Source organism: Danio aesculapii, chromosome 7 (assembly GCF_903798145.1).
Source record: "Danio aesculapii chromosome 7, fDanAes4.1, whole genome shotgun sequence".
Classification (NCBI taxonomy): Eukaryota; Metazoa; Chordata; class Actinopteri; order Cypriniformes; family Danionidae; genus Danio; species Danio aesculapii.
This window is the reverse complement of record NC_079441.1, coordinates 36,343,091-36,366,426: the sequence shown is the minus strand read 5'-3', so window position 1 is coordinate 36,366,426 and position 23,336 is coordinate 36,343,091. Positions and strand designations below refer to the sequence as shown.

General features: G+C 38.1%; 1 protein-coding gene across 3 annotated transcripts in view; it reads left to right on the top strand.

Moving 5' to 3' along the window:
- Positions 1-301: 301 nt before the first annotated feature.
- Positions 302-23,336, top strand: part of nkd1 (NKD inhibitor of WNT signaling pathway 1) — a 43,884-nt gene continuing 20,849 nt past the window's right edge. For 2 of the 3 annotated variants that reach the window (XR_008838088.1, XM_056461795.1), the window contains exons 1-3: positions 304-497; positions 607-639; positions 838-977. Coding sequence is in view for 2 of the 3 variants with exons in the window: in XM_056461795.1 (XP_056317770.1) it covers positions 473-497; positions 607-639; positions 838-977 (198 nt within the window). In the remaining variant the exon portion in view is untranslated. Of the gene's footprint in view, positions 498-606; positions 640-837; positions 978-23,336 lie in introns of all 3 variants that reach the window. The other variant, XM_056461796.1, reaches the window with a different exon arrangement.

The window sequence follows — 23,336 nt, the reverse complement described above, 5'->3', positions numbered from 1 at the left end:
TTTGTTTGCATATAGTCCTAATTAGTAGGCTATATATACTACATTACACGACTAGTTAAATGTTCACTTTACAGTTTATCCAGAGAATCGTTTTTCAGAGTGTGCTATTCAGTCCAAAGCAGTGATTGGTGTCCGCTCGGATGGACGTGTTTAGCTGACGTCCTGCTCATGGCGCCCACGGGGGGCTTTGCGCTGCTCTTTTTATATTTGGAGTCTCCAAAAGAATCCCGCTTCCCTTTCATGTGCCGCCTCTGCCCAATCAGACGGAAGGAGAGGCGGCCTGCGCGAGGCGTCAATCCCGCTCTGTGAGTGGCTGCTGGCTGGAGCTGCAGATCGGCTCGCTCCTCCGCCGCCGCTGGATGTGTACGCAAGCCGCGCGCTCTTCTGCACGGACGCTCACAAATATCTTTAGCACTCTTTCTGGATTGTTTTTCGTTTCTGATGTTTCTCAAGTGCTCTCCGATGCAGAGAAATGGGTAAACTTCATTCCAAACATGGTAAGGCGAGATACCTTTTGGTGTTTTAGAGCAAGACTTTAAATTTAAAGCACATGTGATGTAGTTCTCTCGAGTAATGCGTGTATACGACGTTTTTTCTCTTTTAAAGCTGCTATCTGTAAAGCGAGGGAGAGTCCTGAAGGTGAGTTGAATATACTTTTCTATTCATCAAATAAATAATTGCGCTTTTATTGTAATTGAATTAAAGACTAATAAAACAAAGCTACATCGTTCATTGTGTCAAGAAAAGAATTTGAAACTTCAGTCGAGAGCTTGTGCAACTTGTAAACACTAAGTAATTCTTTTTTCAAGGTGTATAAATCGTGTTTTCTTGTTTTAGGCGATAGTTTTGTAGTTAACGCGTGTTTGGCGAGGAAAGGACTGGATGACTGGATGGTTAAACAGAAGTATTACTGCTCGAGCTCTCGTGTTGATCAGCAGGACTGCCAGCAGAAAAACAATTGCGAGCTGTCTCCACGGGTATGTGAATGGTTTTAATAACTTTATTACATGCGCATGTAAAAACTGGAAAGATGTTTGACTTTGAGAAAGTTGTAAACTTGTTTGCGCTTCGCCTTCATAATTGAAATGCTCTAGGAATCAAATGTCTGAGTGTTAAGCTGTTATTGACTTTCCGAAGTAAGGGATGCATGTGCGGAACTCTGTATCTTGTGGTTATGTGTATTTAAACTAGATGAAAATCTTATTTTCACAACTATTTTTAACAAAGAGTTCAAATTATTCTACACAAGTAACAGCGTCGCACACAAGGTATTGCATTAATTAGGCTAATTAATCGAAACTAAATGGATTTTAGTCACCTTAAAAAGCAATGTTTGTAAAATTAACATAAATCGATAGATAAACTTGATGAAAATGTAAAACCATTAATCTTTTTAAGTAGAAATTTGTCTTAGCGCATCAATAAAATAAATTTTTACAATAAAAATATTAATAGGCATGTCGCAAAACCATCACATCGGCTTATAGATGGTTAAAACGTGCATATGCGATATTCGCGCTGTTTGTAGAGGCCACACGCGCTTCAGACCACCCAATTCACGCGCTTTGAAAGTGATCGCGCTATTGTTTTGTGACGTCACCAAGAACAATAGTTTACTCTCTGGAAACACTCTGTAGTTTGAGCCCAACTATAAAAGCCAGAGGCGTTATTACCAGCAGTGATTAAAGGAGAAACACTTCTCTGAATACACGTTTCCCTTTAATGATGTCTGTTAAAACGCTCTCCACGGCTTCAGCTGCTGCCTTTGAAGATAGAGGAGGAGATCTTGTGTTGTTATTCCTTTGAAAGATAGGAAGAGGAAAAGTCAACTTTTCCAGACAGGTTTATTTCTGACAAGCACGTCATTTTGAGAGGAAATATCAATAGGTAAATAAATCTAGGCCTACATTGGTATCTTAAAGGCAGCAGATGTGTTTGAAGGTATATGTTTGGATTTGGTTATCTTTTTTGTGAGCGAAAAGTTGTGTGTTTTCTATCTTGAATTTGCCCAACAAGGAAAATGTTTTAGCAGTCATGTTTAGACAAAAGGCACGTCAACTTTTTCACTGGCGGCTCACATGGGTAAATGGTTTATTTGAACGTGGTGGGAAGAACTGTGTGAGGGCTAGGAACAGATGCAAGTTCTCTCTGTAGGTAATAGATCACGGCGGGTTGAAAGCATTGCAGGCTGACAGGCTGGTGACAGCGCTGTATTGTGAAGTAGAGCGAGGGGTGGAGGGAGGGCCAGTCTGTCTCAGATTTGGCATCCTAGTAAACACATAAGAGCACTGTCGTTTAGGAGAGGAGAAATCCTCTGGAAATACCTCAGAGTAAGCCTCTTTTGGTCAAGGGCTGTTGCGGAGTCTCAAAAGACTTTTTGAGGGCTGGAGAGATATGGAGAGACGCTGAGAGTGACAGAAAGAGAGGGAGGAAATCCACAGAAGGCTGCTATTAAACAGCCGTCTCAAACAGCAGGAGAGCGCAACCACAACTTCTTAAAAAGCCAATCCTTATATGTGGACATCCAAACACAAACCTGATGCTGTTAAACTTTCCGACTGAGGAATGTTGCTGCAGAAATGCTGCTTTTTTGACTCTCAGTAGGAAAGTAAAGGCAATAAACCGCGGGTTGGCACACAAGATGCAAAATTGCATCGCAAACAAAGATTTGCAACAGAGCTGTGAGGTCTGAAGGGGAGAAAATATGTTTAAGGAGCTCTGAACGCATGGCCCTTGCTTAGTTCAAAGTTCACGCAGTTTGAAGTTTATTACTTTTTTTCACTCTCTGCTGTGAGGAGGAGGTTTTATTGGAGCTGGAGAGATCATAACGCGCTCAACAACAGTTACAAAGTCTAAAATGATTTACACATGGTGAACCTGATTTTTATTTAGGAATTCAGACTTCAATAAAGCCTTAAAGTTGTTCACTTTTCTGGGCTGCCTTCATTACATCAGTATTATAATGTGAACCAGGGATTGTTTTAACACAACATGATTGTTTTCCTTCTGATGTACTAATGAGGAGTTTAAGAAACAATAGCAGAACTGAGGAGTGCGTGAGTGTGTGCATCTGTGTGAGTGTGTGTGTGTGTGTGTGTGTGTGTTTTCCCAGTTGGTGTGAAGTGATTTGGTCAGGCTGGGAAAGGATCCCTGCTGAATTCAAACATTTGAACTATTTTTTATAAAAGCGGAATGTTGAAATAAAGAACAAGTGGAGGTGTTAAAATCATAAACATTTATTTGGAACATTAGGAACTTATTTCTTTTGACTAACAAAGGATCTCCAGGACAGTTTAATGTTTATAGAGTGAAGAAAATTTGGATGGTTTAACTGGAACGAGGGTTTGCGACCCTTTTCATTTTTTCATTGAACTATTTGAATAGGCAACATGGTGGCTCAGTGGTTAGCACTGTCACCTCACAGCAAGAAGGTCGCTGGTTTGAGTCCCAGCTGGGTCAGTTGGCATTTCTGTGTTCTGAGTTTGCATGTTCTCCTCGTGTTTGCAAGGGTTTCTGCCGGGTACTCCGAATTCCACCGTAGTCCAAAGACATGTGGTACAGGTGAATTTAATAAGCTAAATTGGCCGTAATGTGTGTGAATGAGTGTGTATGGATGTTTTCCAGTATTGGCTTGCAGCTGTAAGGCCATCCACTGTGTAAAACATATGCTGGAATAGTTGGTGGTTCATTCCGCTGTGGTGACCCCTGATAAATAAAGCAACTATACTGAAGGAAAATGAATGAATGAACTTTTTGAATATTTCAAACTGTAAAACTTCACTGTTGCAGTAAATGAGTGATTTAATACAAATATCAGCTAATGCTGAAAAAACACCAAGCAATCAAGCCATGTAAAGAATGCAATAAGACCACTAGGAAGTAACTGCACTCTCGGTTATCTAATTTGTCTTGATGTTTTCAGATTGATAAAACTATACCAGTTAAAGAGCAGAGCAAAGTGGTCCTTATTTTATTTTTATGATATTTTATGCATATTTGTTTTATGCAACAGTAAAAGTTTTTTTAATTTCAGAAATTGTAGTGATGCTTTATTTTTCCTGAAATAAAATGAAACACATTTTGGTTATGTATATTTAAAAAAAAATCACATAACAAAAATGACCCTATTTAGCGTGCTATTACAAATCACATTTTTCATTCGATATTGCACAACACTAATTTTCACTCTAAATCTTATAAAATCATCATTTAATTATGTAAATATTCTGTTTTGTTTTTTATGAAAAGCTAATGCGTTCTTATAGACGAATGACCTCACTTCATGAGCATGAGTAAAGCATAAACCTCACTGGCTGATAATACTGGGACTAATAGAGGCTACCTGGAGAGTTAGTTATTTATAGCAGCTGTGCCTAAGTTGGGACAGTTGTGTGTGCCTGTGTTTTAAATGTGGTTCAGATGGTATGGATGGTGGGGAGTCCGAGACAGGAATCTATTTGAATGTGTTTGTGTTGTGTTGTGCTGTGCACACTCGCCTTCACACAAACACAACTTTCTTTTGTAGCACTGCTTATTACATTTTCCAGTCTGGTTTGCATTGATTCTGTGCTATTTGCAAGCACTGTAATGGCTTTTAAAGGATGTACTCACATTGAAGTTCTTCCGTTTCATCTTTTTCTTTTTCAAAGGGGTAAAAAGAAGTTTATGTATGGTATGTCCCTTTTCGGCAATACACTGTTAGTGTTGGAAGTGGAGGTTAGATGAATATGTCAATATGTAAATGTAAACAACAAAAGCAACAGTAATGAGAAAACTGCAGTTAGGGGAAGTGTGCCCAAAAATGAAAATTCTGCCATCATTTCCTCACCATTGAATCATTCCAAACCAGTTTGAGCTTTGTTTATAGAGTATGTGTTAGACAAAAGAAGATATTTTAAAGAATGTTGGAAACCTGTAACCATGGCCATCCATAGTAGTTGTTTTTGCTTCTATGAATTGGGTACACATTCCAACATTCTTCAAAAAATCTTCTTTTGTGCTGAACTAGTTTGATGGGATTTCACCAAGTAGGACATGTTCCTGGACTAACATCTATATTGATCCTGGAACAACATTCCAATCAGACAATCAAAATTAAAGGATGCGTTTACAGTTTATGCTAAGTTTAGGCTTACAATAAGGGATATGTACTTCTACATGATTGTTATCCAACTATTATTCCCCTCCGATTTTGGGAATAATTCACAGTTATGGTTGGGTTTAGGGGTAGGGAATAGGAATGGATTACATTTTTGAACAAAACTGACATTCCAGGACCAACATAGATGTTAATCCATGATCACATCGTCACACCCACCCAACTTAATATAGCACTTTATACAATAGATAGCTTTAATGCAAGCAGCTTTATAGTATTTGAAATTCAAATAATGTCAGTGTTGATTTCAATTAGAAGCACAACATCAATTTCTGTTGTAAAACAGCTCTCTAGTGTGTTCATCTTTTAACTAAAGAAGTTTTCTGTGACAAATATTGCTGAGCCTATTACATAATTACCATAGATCAGTGGTATATTAAAGGTGTTTATCAGGCAAATCAATATTTTCTGGAAAGTGAATTCCAGAAGGCTGTTTCAAACTGTTGAATAAAACTTGAAAAAAATTTGTTTGGTCAGATTTTTTTCAGAGAAAAACAAAGTATTATGCTCTTTGGTTTTCATGTGGCTACAAGGTTTACAATTTCCTGTCCCTTACATGAAGCGCTTCAGACCTACTGTTTACTGTTTACTTTTATGAAAAAAGTTCCTTTAAAGTCTGTGTGAAATCAAAAATTTGCATTATTTATTTTGCTAGCACATATTGTTATTCTTTATACGAACAATGAGGTATATGCACACAGACTTTTAAATTCAGTTAGCCAACCCCAGGGCTTCCGGTGAATTGTCATCCCATACAAAATCGCCATGTTTAAGGTCTCATTTCTTTAGAAAAACAGCGATCTTCGCTGCCTGGCTGAGATACAATATAAAATGGGTATCAGACCAAACAAGAAGCACTGCATTAAATTATATTTTTTCCATGCCATGTCTTTAAAACATGGAAAATTATTTTACCCCAGTATTTTCAATTGAGTTTCTGCACTAGCCTGCGGCTAATGACGGCACCTTAAAACGGCCTTTCGTCTCTTTTTACGCTTGAACAACTAAATGAATGCTTAAGTCTATTAACTGAATATATTGCAATTACATTACAACATCAATGCTGTTAAAGGAACCTTATAAAAGTGAAAATAGTCACATGAAGCTTACACCGGAAGTTCATCATTGACTGAAAAACACTAGCTGTGCATATAGTCCATTAATCCGTGCAAGTCATCACCTTTTTGGTAATCAAATTTAGGTGCTTGTCTGTTGATTTCAGTTTGACAGCTTTAACCATAATATTTTAATCGACCCATATTACTTTAAACTGAGTACTTTAGACTTATTACTTTAAATTTTAAAACTTATTGATTGGTGTTCTGTTATCTGCAGATGTTCTGCATTTAGTGCCCATTAATGTTAGTCTCGGGCAGCTTATATTAAAACTCAGGCCTGTTTACACCTGATAAAAACGTGTAACTTGCATATCCACTTACAAGTGGACAACACAGATTTTTTTCATCCATTTCAGAGATATTCAAAATCAAGTTAAATTGAGTTGCTTTGGTAATGTAAACGCTCATGTGGTCAAATGTATTTGAACAGCCACAAAAGACATTGTGTTGAAATACTCTAAGCAAATATATAAAGCTTAATATTCTCTTGGCAGACTTGATTCTAACTCAAACTCATAATGTTCAATGAAGGTTTGCAGCTACCAGAACAGAAATGTGAGCTCTCCATATTATTTTCTGTTGGCTCCTTTTGCATTTGTGTGTAAATTGTGAAGAACAAAAGCGGATGCATACAGACATCTATAGAAATCACAAAAAGCGGTCAGAAGTATACAAAGGAATGGATTAAAACATTAGGTGTAAATGAAACATGTCTCTGATATTCATCTGAACTGATCTTCCACTTAACACTGTATTGCAGCTATAGCACCTCTGCATTAAAACCAGCTGAATTACACTATCAAAGAAGAAAAATCATAACTCAGTCAGCTTCAAAGTGCCAAGACCAGACGATGTTACGACTTTGAAATGTAGCTTTTGAAAACCACTCTGAAACCAGTTGGCACAACAGTTCTAAACTAGGGCAAACCAGAAAACATCACAGCTTTAAACACAATCTCCGGCGCAGTCAAAAGCGGCCAATAGGTCAACTGTAAAACCAAGCCTGATCGTGACTTTGAAAGCATTCTGTATCACTCTGTGTGTAGTATCGCTCAGAGACCAAACACTTTGAAGCCCAGATCAAATACAGAACTGTAATTCTAAAAATAATTTCTTTAGAAATTCTAGAACTTTTTTTGGGGGGGTGGGGGGGATTTTGGATTCCAAGTCTTGCTTTTGAAACCCTTCCTGACAACACACAAGCCTTTCCTCTCTACTGCTGTCTTCAGAATTGTCTTTATTGTTGCACAAAGCATGACAGTATATGCACTAAATCCTTTGTCTCTTTAATTCCCCTCCCAATATCCAAAGTATTTCTTTCACTTTAAGCTTCAAGTGTAGTTGTCACACACTTACCCTCAGACTTCTTTCTCTTTCTGTTCTAGACGTCAGGTTTACCATGTCTCTCCAGGGTTGGTTGAGAAAGGATGACAGAAAGAGATTGAAAGACAGAGGGTGGGGGCAGAAGAGAAAAGCTGTTTTTTTTCTGTAAAAGAGAAAGAAAAGGGAAGAGGGAGGAGGGTGCCTCTGGGGAGCGGGACAGCACCTGGCTCCAGTGTTGGGCTGTTAAGGGGCTCCTAAAAAGGAGAAGAGATGAGAAGGGCGGAGGGAAACACAAGAGAAGTAGATTGTTCTTGCAGGACAGGAAGAGTGAAGGGACCTGCTGCTGACTGCTAGGTCTACCTCCTTTAGCAAGTGCTTGTCATTGTTTAATGTTCACATTACTGCAGCAGACTGAATTTACTACATTTTTTAGAAGCGTGAAACATATCTGTCATATCATGTAAACACTTTAAATACTTTTTTATGCAGTGTGAAAAAGTTTCGCGATCAGGAGCTCTCTGGAGAGAGTGAAACTGCTCGTACTTTCAGACGGGGTCGTAAAACAACAGTAGGACACAGCAGATTTAGTTCTTTTTGACTTTGTGGCTGTTCATCAAGGTGACGACAAGGTCTTTTTAAGTTCGGGTCGACCATGGCTTGTTATTATATGTATATATTACGGTGGAATGTCTCGGCTGTGTTTTTAAAAATGGTGGTTTCTTTGTCTCCTGCTTGTACACGAGCGAGTGACGTATCTCTGTAAACCAATAGTGTTTACCTGCGCGTCTGGCTCTGCCTTTTAGTACACTTTTGTCTTGCTAGGTACCCTTTGTACCACTTGTAGGCGATTTATATAAGATTGGCCAATACCTATTTGGCACACCTCTTCCAACCGGGCCAGGAGCGGTCAACTGAATTGCGCCTGGGCCAGATTCGGAGCACTCACACTTGTCAAACTAACTGGGAAACATGCCTGGATGTAGTTCTGATAGCCTAGTGTGAGTGCACCCTAAAAAATATTTAAATCATCTGATGGCAAAGCTGAATTTAAAGCACCATTTTTTCTTTAAAAATATTTGACTTACCCTAAAACAAATGACCTTTACTGTCTGTTTAAACTACTTATTTAAATTCAGGTGAAATAACAATTGTACTTACTATTGCAGATTTTTTTGAGGTAGGACAACTTAATTGTTTTATGTTTATTCATTCATTCATTTTCTTTTCAGCTTAGTCTCTTTATTAATCTTGGGTCACCACAGCGGAATGAACTGCCAACTTATCCAGCAAATGTCTTATGAAGCAGATGCCCTTCCAGGTGCAACCCATCACTGGGAAACATCCATACACTCTCATTCACACTCATACACTACGGACAATTTAGCTTACCCAATTCACCTGTACCACATGTCTTTGGACAGTTGGGGAAACCGGAGCACCCGGAGGAAACCCACTCGAACACGGGGAGAACTCCACACAGAAATGCCAACTGACCCAGCTGAGGCTCAAACCAGCAACCTCCTTGCTGTGAGGCAATCGTGCTAACCAATGTGCCACCGTAATGCCTGTGTTTTATGTTTAATCCAATTAAGTTTGTCAAAACTAAATGAATTCCTTCATCTTGTCCCAACACAAATCGGATCAAAACGGATGCGTGGGACTCAGCATTTGTTTACAGTGTACTGATTTGTTTTTAAACATACTATTATTATTATTATTATTATTATTATTATTATTATTATTATTATCTATGTTCAAAACAGCTGTGCTGCATAATATTTTTTTGGGGAAGCCATAATGGATATTTGTCTTTATTGTAAATTTAATTGAATGAAAAGATTTCTCTTTAACTTGTGTTTTTAAAGTAAAATTTATGAACGTCTTTATTAACACTTCCATTTGCTGCATAAAACTAACAATTTATTTAACAAATAAATTGAACCCCAGTTCCCATGTTAGTCAAACTCAGTCACACTCACATTATTTAGGTCCGTTAGTCCAACTTTGTAATGAATGGAGTATGATTTGTACTGAAACTGAAATAAGTTACACTACATGACAAAAGTCTTGTCATCGATCACAGTTATAAGAGCAACAAATAATAACTTGACTTCTAGTTGATCATTTGGAAAAGTGGCAGAAGGGAGATTTTTCAGATGAATCTTCTGTTGAACTGAATCCCAAGCCTCACAAATACTGCAGAAGACCTATTGGAACTCGCATGGACCCAAGATTCTAACAGAAGTAAGTCAAGTTTGGTGAAGTAAAGATCATGGTTTGGGGTTACATTCAGTATGGGGACGTGCAAGAGATCTGCCGAGTGGATGGCAACATTAACAGCCTGAGGCATCAAGACATTTGTGCTGCCCATTACATTACAAACCACAGGAGAGGGCAAATTCTTCAGCAGGATAGCACTCCTTCTCATACTTCAACCTCCACATAAGAGTTCCTGAAAGCAAAGAAGTTCAAGGTGCTCCAGGATTGGCCAGCCCAGTCACCAGACATGAACATTATTGAGCATGTCTAGGGTAAGATGAAGGAGGCATCGAAGATGAATCAAACAAATCTTGATCTCTGGGAGTCCTGCAAGAATACTTTCTTTGCCATTCCAGGTGTCTTTATTAATAAGCTATTTGAGTCATTGCAGAGATGTATGGATGCAGTCGTCTAAGCTCATGGAAGTCATACACAATATTTATTCTTATTCCACTGCACCATGACTTTATATTCTGTATTGTACTTTATTTCTGTTAAGTGACAAGACTTTTGTCTAAGCAAAGTCAGACCTTACTGTCCTAATTAAATCCTTAAAAATCAAGGCATGATCATATTTTATTTTGCTAAAATAAGCGTAATCTAGAGGCCTTTGCCTTTCATATAAGCCACTTCTGATTCCAAATGATCAACTAGAAGTCAAGTTATTATTTGTTGTTCCTAAAACTTGCACAGGTAACAAGACCTTTGTCAGGTAGTGCATATGCATCAAATTTTAAAAGGACAGATTATTTTTGTTACTGAAATGCTAACTATGACTGTCACTGACTCATTCATTGAGGTTTATGAATGGCTCTGTATCCGAGAACAGCAGCACGTGCCCCGCATCTGTGTGAGGATAACCTGTAATGAGCTGGAACTTGAAAGGCAGCTCTGAGGTGGCTGGTCTTTCCTCTCCAGTTACTCTTGCTTAGTAGACATGCACCGGTGGTTTGGAAAGCATTACAGTCATCTCAGTTGTAGGCGATTTAAATGGCTTGCCTCGTGTTTTGTATGTGCTTTTCCATTTAACTCTGAGTAATGCAAGTGTGTAAGTATGCATGTAAAAATAGTGTTCAGGTATGTGTGGCATGGGGGTGTGCCGGGGGGGAAAGGATGGCGCCTGGCTAGGTGCATCAGAGAGAGAGAGAGTGTGTGTGTGTGTGTGTGTTGTGCATTAAAGCACGTCTGTCCGGATGTGCTCTAGAGATCAAAGTGCATGGTGGGAATGTGTGGACGGAGTTGCCAGGATTAACAGCTGAGAATCGGGCTGTGTTTTCCAAATTTCCTTAAACACACACACACACACACACACACACACACACACATACACAAGCAGCTAAGCAGGACAGTGTTTTTCTGACCTCCTCAACACCCCTATTTATTCAGCTGCTCTGACACATTTATGATTCTTCCGTACTTCAAAGGGTAAGATTGAGATACTTGACTTATCTGCAAATAAACATTTACTAGTATATACTGATAAAGATACAAATGTAATATCTTAACATTTTAATGACTGTTTTCACAGAACCATTAAGCAGGTCAACTGTTTTTAACCCTGATTATGATAAGAAATGTTTCTTGAGCAGAAAAACAGCATGTTAAACAGATTTTCTGAAGGTTCATGTTAAACAGTTGTTTTAAATTTAAATGTTTTACAATATTGCTGTTTATTCCTAAGCAGAGGAGAATACTTTCAGACAGTGCTTAATTTGTTAATGAATAATTCCCGGAAGAAAACTGGGAAATAAGTTACCGTGACCACTGTTCACCAAACAATTTCAGTTTTTCCAGAACGTAACGTCAGTAAACGGTGATATCGCAAAAAAAGAGCATCACATTGCTGAACGGTCTTTAATTATTTTGTGCCATATAACGTTACAGGTAAGTCATGGATAATAAAAACATCTAGCTACAAACATAAAACATCACTATTTAGTTCACTTCACTATTATGTGCCAAGTGAAAAACAAAAAATTCAGTGACTCCGTCTAATCTTCAAGAAGAGCCCACAGTTACCTCTTCTGTCATGTTTTCTGGCTGACTCGCTTTGCTTCTGTCGCCCACTATCCTGATCTATTTGCACAGTTTCATCTTTTCGAGATCTCTTTTGATCAGGCTCATTATCAGATTTACTGGTGCTTTTAAGAAAATTAAAATATGTTTGACTGCCTCTTTGCCATTTTGAATATACAAATATTTTTAGATTGGCCACTATGTCATGATATATTTTTGCTGCTCACTGCAGCGCAACAACTATCGCCAACCAATGAGAGTGATTGTAAACATAAGAAAGCTGATTGGCTGAAAAAATTGTTGAGGGCCAATAGTTAAATGTGACTTTGCCTTTAACTTGCGCATGGTGACTACCGTCATGTGTGTGTGCGCACACACAATCCACACAGCCTGTGCTTGCACTCATTTACATTTTCTCTCTCTCTCACACACATACACACATGTAGGGATTCACTATGCACAAGTTAATGCCGGATCCATTAAAATAAATACTAGAATGCAAAATACGAATATGGGTGGTGCAGTGGGTAGCGATGTTGCCTCTGCATTTCTGTGTGGAGTTTGCATGTTCTCCTCGTGTTTGCGTGGAATTCCCTTCGGGTGCTCCGGTTTCCCCCACAGTCCAAAGACACGCGGTACAGGTGAATTGAAAAGGCTAAATTGGTCGTGGTGTATGTGTGTGAATGATGGGTGTTTCTCAGTAATGGGTCGCACCTGGAAGGCATCTGCTGCATGAAACATATTCTGGATAAGTTGGCGGTTCATTCCGCTGTGGCGACCCCTGATTAATAAAGGGACTAAGCCAAAAAGATTCTGCAAGATCCGGCTCAAATTAAGCACTGCTTTCAGAATTTTTTTTTCACAGATTTTACTGATCTCAAATTTCTTTAATGCAATTTTTTGCTCACCACAAAGATACAGCAAAAAGGCAAAAAATAAAAATAAAAAAGCAGAGTTTGTTGCAATATTTAATTCATGTTCACAGTGCTGTCTATATTTTTAGAGCACTTATGAAATGGTAATATTGAAGGGCCTGGCACATCTCTGACTTGCTGTTTCCACAACTCTCCAGATCTCTGTTACTCTGCTGTTTAAAGTCCTTCAGAGAGGAACAGGCCGGAGTTTCAAACACAATGTTTGAAAAGTCTTTTTTTTTTGGTTTGCAGTTTAGCTATTCCTTTTCTCTGCCTTTAAAGAGAAAAGGAAAAGGGGAAATAGGGAGAAGGTAAAGGAGGGATCACCTAAGGGGAAGAGAGTGCAGAACAAACGGGAAGCTCTGCTTCATTTTCAGTGCTTCAAAGCGCTCACTCTCTCCACAGCTTTCATGCTTTAAAAGTGTCTCTAGTAAATGAGAGCGCAACCTCACTAGTACTATATGTTTGCTTCATTTTATCTCAATAAGTGTCCTGTTGTTGCCAGCAAAGTGATAAGATTGATGCTTTTATCTCTCAGTAACTATTCTGCCAACAGCCTCTTTCTGTCGAATCTGTCAGTGATACTGTGTAGCTTAGTTATGTGATGTGGATGCTTTGTTAGTCGTCTAGCTGTGAGAATAAACGCATTGTGTTTTTGGAATGTAAAAGCACTCTTCTAGCTCCTGTGTTTGTATCAGCTACGTATACTTCCTCCTAGTGTCCTGCCTCAACTTCCTGTTTTAATAGGAAATGCTCCACTTCATTTCACAGTCTTTGATGCACAAAAACACAGGATCAAACAGACTTTATAAGCACAATCATGCTCACATCCAGTTTAATAAATCTGCATTTGTTAAGCTTTCTGTAGCCGCATTAGTAGAAATGATGTCTGCATCTCCGTACGGAGCATGTCTATGACTGGAGAGTGTTTTTTTGGTGTGGACAGCAAGTGTGCCGTGACATCAGCATCGAGCGCTTTGAAGTGGATGAGGTAATGTGTGAGGAAATGTTTGCAATGTTAATCTCATCTCAGAAATTACTAAAGAGTCTCTGCAGACATTGACACAAGTGGCTGCCCACACACACCCTTTAATGATCTCTTTATGTCCACTTTGCAAATATGCAACATAAAAAGCACAAAGTGTACAGATGCTTATGTGAAGTTGCAATCTAACCACCAGTATATCCAGGAGACAAGACACAGCAGCTTCTCCAAGCACGCTAATCTATTGTCTGACCCCACACAGCTAAACTATTCAAATGGTCTTATAGCCTCTCTCTTTCTTTTACTTTCTCTCTGCTAATTGAGCATTCTGATGAGAGATGTTCATTAACACTAAAGTTATGTTTTCTGTCCTGTGGTGAAGGAGATGAAGCCATATATATCCATAAACATCTAATAGTGCTCTAATTATTCAGCCGAGCTAACCATTTAAACAGAAGTATTCATCCTTTTGTATTTTTGTTGTTCAGCTTGCTGATTTATACTTCTGCGTTGAGTGATCGGCGGGACCCACTGCGCATGTCTTGCACGTAGCCATGCATTTATACTTCAGTGCGCTGTTTGTGTTGCTCTGCAATAACACTTCCGAAACCCTAGCTGGCAGTGAGGTTTTTATGTTCCTCTGTGTCGTGTATCTTTGCTGATGTTTTGTTTTTTCTGAATGCTACCTTAATGTACAAGTAGCTCAAACTCGCTCATTCAGAGGTGGGAACCTGCAGACGTGCAACAACATTAATCATAAAGTAAGTTTCCATCTAGAGCTCCTTCATGGGACTCGGCACTTGTAAACACTCGCTCCAACAGGTTCGTGCGGCTCTGGGTCCCGCCCACACTGGTTACAGCTATCAAGCTGACCAATCACAGAGCTTGCATTACGTAAATCCACAGATTTCTGCAGATTTTCAGCCCATCATTGAGTCTGTTTATTTAAGTGAAGTTTATTTATAAACAAATGTCGAGAGGATAACGTGCTTATGATTGTTCACAGCTGTTCCAACTTTAGCTTATGACTAATTATCCTATCAGACGATCCTTAACTCACTATAAATAACCAGACTTTTTTCATCTCAATATCTTCGTCTTGAAGAAACCCCCCCCCACCCAACCCTACTTTCCCTCCTTTCAAACTGGCAACACGGTAGCCAGTGATTTGCGCTGTTGCCTCACAGCAAGAATGCCCCTGGTTTAATTCCTTTCCAAACCAGCCGACATTTCTGTGCAGAGTTTTGCTCGTTCTCCCCGTGCTCGCGTGGGTTGTTTCCCGGGTCCTCCGGTTTCCTCCCACAGTTCAAAAACAAGCACCCTAAACAATTAATCCAAAATATTTTAGCCAAGCTCCGAGTACACCTTCTCAGCTTCCATGTCTGACACTTAGCTACACTAAGCAGGAGGGGGAGTCATCGAGATCTACCTGAGCTCAAACTCCCCTCTCGCCCTGCAACGGGAGGGAGCCCAGAGCTCGAGGACCTTATAAGCTCAGGGCTCTCTCCCGGGACAGCACACCAAACAAGCTTTATTATCAATCATCAGCTAAGTGTGAACTCGAATTGTGGGTAATTTTATATTTGTTCAGTTTTTAAATATTCAGTAATATTACTGACTAATATGAAAATGTTCATATGATTTACAATACAGTTTGTAAAGTAATAAGTTCTGTCTTTTAATAGATATATTATGAGAGACTTGTTTTGTTTACCAAATAAATGGATCTAATAGGATTTGTATCGTAAACATTAAATAAAAGTTACAAATGTATTATTTTTTATTCAACATTACGATACACACAAAATCATTCTACATAAATCCGCAGATTTTTCACAATATTCTTCACCGAAATAGCAAAAAAAGGTCAGCACATTCTGTCTGGCCTTAGTTATAGGCAAGACAAGTTATTTATATAGCACATTTCATACACAATGGTAATTCAAAGTGCTTTACATAAACAAGAATAAAAGAAATAAGAAAATAAATTAAATGGAAGAATTAAAAATGATTAAAACCGATAAAAACAGATTTGAATGTGTTAAAACAGGTTATAAAGTATTATAGGATTATATAGTATTGTAGTATATAGTATTATATAGTAAAATATTATATCATATATAGTGCTGGGCAAAGGTTAATCATGATAAAAACCCAAAATAAAAGTTTGTTTTGACATGGAATGTTTTAATGGTGTTCTTGGTACCTTTCGGTCTTTCGGTTTCATGGCTTTTGCTGTCTGTGGAGGATCAGAGAGCTCTTGGAGGTCAGAAAAAAATATCTTAATTTCTGTTCTGAAGATTAACGAAGCTCATACGGGTTTGGAACAGCATGAGGGTGAGTAATTAATGACAAAATTTACATTTTTGGGTGAACTAATCCTTAAAACATCCCATCAGTTGCATATCTTCCTGCTCAGTTCACAGCAGATCAGGGGTAGTTTACAGTCCAGCCTGAATGTTTTTTTTTTTTTAATGTTTACAGTTTGAGCTCACTAACTGATTTTTTTCAGCTGCCTTTCAACTATGAGCAACATCATATATCAAATCATCCATATCAAATTTGAGGATTGATGTGCATGACCGTATCTGTCTGCAACTGAGCATTTACAGACCCTCTGTTGACCAGCACTTATGTGAGGAGATTAAAAAATACGCATGTATTTTCAACAAAGACATTTTTATTGCATAAAATCTGGAGAGAAAATGCAAATACTGGATGAGGACAAAGACTATAGAATACACGAGATGTGTCACTCGTATAGTTTTGAATGGGGAAAAGTGTAACGGTCAATATGGCGAATTAAGCCCCGCCTACAAATACGGAAGCCAATCATCGATCGCTTTAAACTGACGTTTCTTTGGGGGAGAGCTCGAAGCAGACGCTGTGCTTTATCTCATAGAGTACTTGCTTCACATACATGAGAAATATATCCACATAAAGCTTGAAATCTGTACTTTTAAAGGAACCAACTACACTTAAAAACAAAAATATTTTTTATTTAGTAATCTGTATGAAACTAGTGTGAGGTACAGTCTGTCCTGTTAAATGCACATAACATGACAGCAATTACTCAAACGCCCACAAACTTGTAGACAAAGAGTCGCTGTCATTTCTGGAGGAGAGTCAATATCAAGACCAAGTTGTGGATTACTTCAGAAGAGCGGGGCGATCAGAGAATCATTATCCAGAGGATGATAATGAGTAAAATGGCCATAAATGAGGTTGATGTCGTGATTTCTTTTGAGTGTGCATGTGCATTAGTTCGGGCAACCTAAAAATATGCAGAATTTGTTTGATTCGGATGTTTAGAAATAAAACTTATGAGACGGTTGTTGTTTAACCTTATTGGTGAGTACAAATTTGTAATGTAATCGCAAGCTTGGCAAACAGTTTTGGAGAATATGATGCTTCCCCATTCAGACAGAATAACTGAGCATACAGGGTTTTAAAGTTGGCCATCGAGTGAAATGACTTGCCTTAAAGGGAGTTTGATGAGGATGAATCTTTGTGTTCTTTATGCATTATCTAAGGGAGCTTACTTTGAAAGACTCTACTCAGGTATGCTAAAGTGCCCTAATGTACTTAATGCTATACTTTAGACTGTACTTAGACTGTACTTATTTCTATAGGACTACAGTCTGATCTAATGGCTTTAGCAGTGACCATTGAGCTCCTTCTCACATGCAGATCACTCTCAAGAATTGTTGATCCACTAAGTGAAATTAGTCAGGAATGCTGTGCAACCCTTAATTGTGTTCCCTTAATCAGAATGAATAATAAAATGAGAGAAAGTTGGCAACATTGTGTTTATTGAATGTAAATCTTTTTCTCTCTGAAGCTGACAAGCGCTCCCGGCACACATGCACATATACTTTGTACGGCAAGCCCTGAAGGGACAAATAAACATCACACACATTCAGAGGGTGAAGTCATTCCATGAATTGCATTCTAATACAATTGTCTCCATTTGCACTGTGCCTCTTTCTTCATGTTGATTAGCTGCCAAAATGGGGCATTGCAAAACATGACAGGGAATCCAAGAGGAATGTCAGAGGGAGTTGTTTCAGTTGTTACCGCTCTTCTAGTCTTAATCGGCGTGTCAGACTTATACAGTTTCAGCAACAAAAGTAAGGCTGTGTGGTGCTAGTGTTAAAGACATAAACAAAAACAAAACTTCTGTCTCCATTTGCTCACCATTTTGACTGACTTCCTTCATAAAAGAGGATATCAGCTTGTTAAGTTGTGATTTCTGTTTCTGGGACCAAGTTGGGCCCACTCAGTTGAATTGAGAAAATATTTGTTTATGACAACTTTTTTGTCATATCACACATTAATGTGAATTTTATATAAAATTATGCCGTACACAACAGTCTCTGGACTTGCCAATATTTTAACAATTTATAAAAAATAAATCTCTTTCTGGCCATCTGATATTAGGCATGTATGTATGTGTGTATATATATATATATATATATATATATATATATATATATATATATATATATATATATATATACACACACTGTAAAACCCAAAAAGTTAAGGTAACTCAAACCGTTTGAGGAAACCGATTGCAACAACCCATTTGAGTAAAAAACTAATCTATATAAGTACTTTGAACTTACTCCATTTAAGTTGAAGTAATGAAGTATTTAATTAACTCTTTATTCAACACCTTTAGAGTTCAAAACTCTTTTTTTAAATGAGTAGAATTAACTTTCAGTCAATTTTGAGTTAACTACACTCATTTCATTTGATTTCAGTTGACTGTTGGGTTTTACAGTGTAGCGATTGTGATTTTTAAAAGCATTTCATCGCTTTGTAAACGTTTTTTATTCCCATTGGTTGAGCCTCCCCATACAGTTTGATATAGCGGCTGGATCTGGAAGCTGCTTTGTGATTGTATATCCATACAATGGAAGTCAATGTAGTCCAAAACAACTCTACCATCTAATTTTTGTTTTTCAAGTAGAGAAAGAAACGTATGGAATGACACGAAGGTGAGCAAATGATAACAGAATATTTCTTTTGGGTGACTTGTCCCTTTAAGAGTGCAGTACTGACGCTCCAGTCAGTAGTTCAGGTTGTCTGGGCTGTCTGTTCTGCTCATTATAAAGTACAGGGTGCTTATATAGGTCACCACACTCCAGACTCTTTCATCTTCACATGTAGGAAAGTATGTAGGGTACTGGGGGGAGGACAGGGAGGCGTTTTTGGATTGGCCCTGTAGCTAAAGAGGACTGGTTTTGCTGTGCCCTCAGCACAGGGGGCCGCACTCGCATATACATCTCCTCTCCTGAGATGTAACCATATACGCTTAAGCAAGATAACAGACATGGAAGATTTAACAGGAATTCAGTTTCAAGTCTTTTTCCGTCATCTCTCATTACTATATATCCGCAGCTGAATGTTTCTCTGGTGAAATATGGCACCTGTAGGTGCATATGTCTTCCTGAAGGCTTAAACTGTACTAAAAATTGAGTGTTTCTGGTTGGCTGCAGTTCACAGCACTGGAACCCTCCATCTTTCTTTCATTCCTCGTTTTAATATGATTAGGACTGTGGTCTGTGAGTGTGAAAAGCAAAGGTGACAGAGACGGATTGAGAAGGCGACAGAGACAGAGGCGACGCTCTTAATTAGGTTTTCCTGGGTTTGATGACGTTCCAAGGCTGCGGCCTAGAGAAAGCTTGGCGACTGATCGTGTCTGTGTGTTTTATGTGTGCGTGTGTGTGTCTGGCCCGGGATCATGCAGAACTGTCATCAGCTGTGTAAATTGTCCATCAGCCCTTGTGGCGTGGCGAGCAGACAGAAAATACAGACACAGATTTGTGTGGGACTTTCCACAACGCACACACACACAGTTATCCAGATAAATGCACATGTTCAGATACACACACGCACATGTACCTTAATTATAAATCGAATAAGGCCGTATTCAAATGTGTACCTTAAGCTGAATTTAGGTTACCTGTCGAGAAGAAACTTTTCTGTCAAATTCCTAAATCTTGTGAAAGCGTGTGTGCATTTCAGTAAGTCTTCAAGTTTTGGTTTGTACTTATGAAAGGGAATGTTTTGCCTGTAACATGTCTATCGCGGTCCCACCACCAACTCAACACCCTCTGGCTCAGCTTGTCTTACGGAAGCTACACCCCAAACTCTTTTAATGGATTGAGCTTGAAAGTGATTGCCAGATTTGAAGCGACTGCTCTTGAGACTTAAATTTGTGTGTGTGTGTGTGTGCGTGCGTGAGTGCGTGTGTGTGTGAAATGACTACTATATTTTAGACAGTTTTTAAACATTGGAAGCCAACTGATAATGCATAAAGTGAAAATTAAGTTATGTCCAGTGTTTAAGCATAAGCTGGTATTGTTTGAGGGGTTGTGTACTGTACTGTGTGGTTCTGTCTGGCCTATTTAGTTATATGATACTAATAGTCCAGCTATTTGAGACCTCTAATCTAATTGGAGGAAAGGAGCTTTACAATGACTGTTCAGAGGAGCATCAAAGGGATAGATCATACAAAGATGAAAATGATGTCATTGTTTACTCACTCTCTGTACACTTCCTTGGCCATAAACCTCTGCATATCATTACACAGATATGTTAGAACACAATGGTGCTCACGGTGGAATGAGTTTGAGTCTTATGTAGAGATCATTGTTATTTTTTTCTCTTTCTCTCTCTCTGCACCCCGTACATTTTTCTGTAGCCTATATAAAATATTATAAGAAGTGGCAGCTTTGTCTTTTCTAGGAAAATCTATCTATATTTTAAGATGTAGTCATTCATAGACATGGGATGATGACCATTTTTAAGGTATAGCGCGCTTTGAAAAAGTCAAGGTTTTAAATCCGCCAACATGTTCTGCTATACCGTTCCTACAATATATGTAAGATTTTGTTTTACGTTTTTTATTTTATTTAGTTTTTTAGGACAACAGTATCTCTAGGCAAAAGGATCTGCAAAGATGTTGTTTTAAATTGTCAAGAACTCAGTGTTTTTGAAACAAATGAAGACAGCAGAAGTCAATGATTGATTTGAATTTATTAACCAAACATGTTTACTGTTCCAAAATACTTTAAATGTTTCTCAAAATAATATATATTGTGTTCATACAAAATATATTGTGTAGGGGGAAAAAAGTTAGAGTCATATACCGGCCTATGTCTAGTCATTCACATCTATACATCTGTTCACACTGCACACACACACTTGATATGTTTTTTTAATGTAATTTTTTCAGCGTTTCCATATGTTATTGTGTGCAGCCTCTTTTAAAGCTCAATCAGTCAATAAAGAGACTATGATAATATGAAATCTGTCCATAGTAAAAATGTGCAGGTAACAACCTAATTTTCTGTCCTTAGTATTTTGGTGTTACGACTACAGTATTTAACTCATTACTGCTTCCACTAACTAGCTACTGTAATATGTGATGCACCCCACCACATCACTATGTTGAGGCTAAATGGCCAGGGTCTGGAAATGATGCCCGACATTTCAGGGAGTCTTCATTATGCCACACATTTCAACAGGATTGGTTTGTTGGTTTGGCTGTTTTTAGTAACGGGCAACAGGTTGGTTTGGCTGTTTTCAGTTTCTGTTGGTATGAGATGAATCAAACAATGGTCAGAGTGTCCCAAAGCTGCTCGTTGGACGGAGCGGTATGCATCCTTTATTGTGGTATAACAGTGATCCAATATGTTACTGTCTCTTGTGGGACATGTAACATGCTGTCTATATTTTGGCAGTTCACGGGATAGTTTTGCTTTGTTAAAATCCCAGAGAATGATTAAAACAGAGTCCGGGTGTTGTTGCTCTATCACTGTGAAAGCTCAGGATACATTTTGCTTTACACCATTTTTTTATTTTTTATTTTACTATATTTGTATTATACACTTCAATCCTTACTGGGCACTACATTGGTTACTTGCTGGGGGACCCTTTTCTGCCTTATATGATGACACCCTACCCTGCACTTGTTCCAAACCTATTTTTAACTTATTTCATTTTTTGAACACAAAATAACGTATTTTGAAGAACTTTGGTCAACTAGCCAATAGCTACGTTTCCTTCCATCTATTTTTCTGCACATTTTGAATATGTGCATAAAAACGATTGATGGAAACGGCAAGATGTGCATCAATTTTGAAAATGTGCATAAAAAGTGTATGCGCATAACTAAGTAGGATAAACTTTTTATTCAATAAGAAAAGATGCACATAAACTACGATGGAAACACTTTTACCAAACAAATTACAGTATGCACATAAAAAAAGTAATGTGAAAATGTGTGTGAATAGACAAACCAGCAGGCTGAGCACATTGTAAAACATCTCAAATGTTGTTTTGGTCATTCTAAAACGCCTTAACCGTTTTAGTGTTATTATATTATTAATTACCTTCAGAATTTATTCAATTCAATTCAATTCACCTTTATTTGTAAAGCGCTTATACAATGTAGATTGTGTCAAAGCAGCTTCACATAAAAGGTCATAGTAAATTGGAACAGTGTAGTTCAGTTTGTAGTGTTTTAAGTTCAGTTCAGTTTAGCTCAGTTCAATTAAGAAATTCTGTGCTTGACGTCTGACACCTTCAAACACCACCACAACTTCACTGCATGTTAGGATTGTCTTCTGAGGCGCAAGTCATTTATTAAATGAAAAAAAGATTGACGCAGCTTCTCCTAGCACTGCAAATTCAGTTTTTACTGTTGACATTTGGCGCCAGTTAATCAGGAAGTGACGATTTTGTTCTCTTTGACTCATTGGATGGTAACGCTGCTTTAGTTGCACGTCTTTTATGCGATAATCCAGTTTTGTGCATAAAGTTAATTAGCATTTTTGGATGGACACATAGCTATTAACTTCCATCGATTTTTTTTTTTTTCTACTATAGAAGTCAATGGCTACAAGTTACAACATCCTTCAAAATATCTTCTTTTGTGTTCATTAGGAAAAATTAAAATCATAAAGGCTTGGAACCGCTTGAAGGTGAGAAAATGGAAATGAAATTTGTTATATTTAAATGTTATCCTTTAACTCCAATATACTGGCAACTAGAAAAATGAGGTGGGTCTATTGTTCCTAAGTGATTTTAATAGTTCAACTATTTCAGCACAGATGTCAGCAAAATTCAAGCAAACAGCTCTATCTATTAGTTTTGTAAACAGACCAACAAAAAACATTCTATGTGAATAGTTCTTTCTCTGTGTCTCTTTCCCACTGTAAAGCTATTTGTTATTTCACTCTTGTATTTGTACTTTCATATTGAAAGATTCATTTGGGCTGTTTCCACTGATCGCAAGGCCAACAAAAACACAGCAATGGAGTGCTTGATGTAGGCTATGTGTTTATGTGTTTTGGCAAATCAGTAATGCTGCATTGGGTTCTGTGGGTATCCATTTGTAGTGAAGTACTCAAACTTCTCTTCTTTCCTGTTTTGGCTTGCGTTAAAACAAAAAGATGCGGTTGGTTTTCCGCAGAGTGTGAAACATGGTGTCTGGGAAAGAGTTTCTGGTCGCTGGCACTGATTGAGTGAAGCCGTTGTTTATGTTTCAC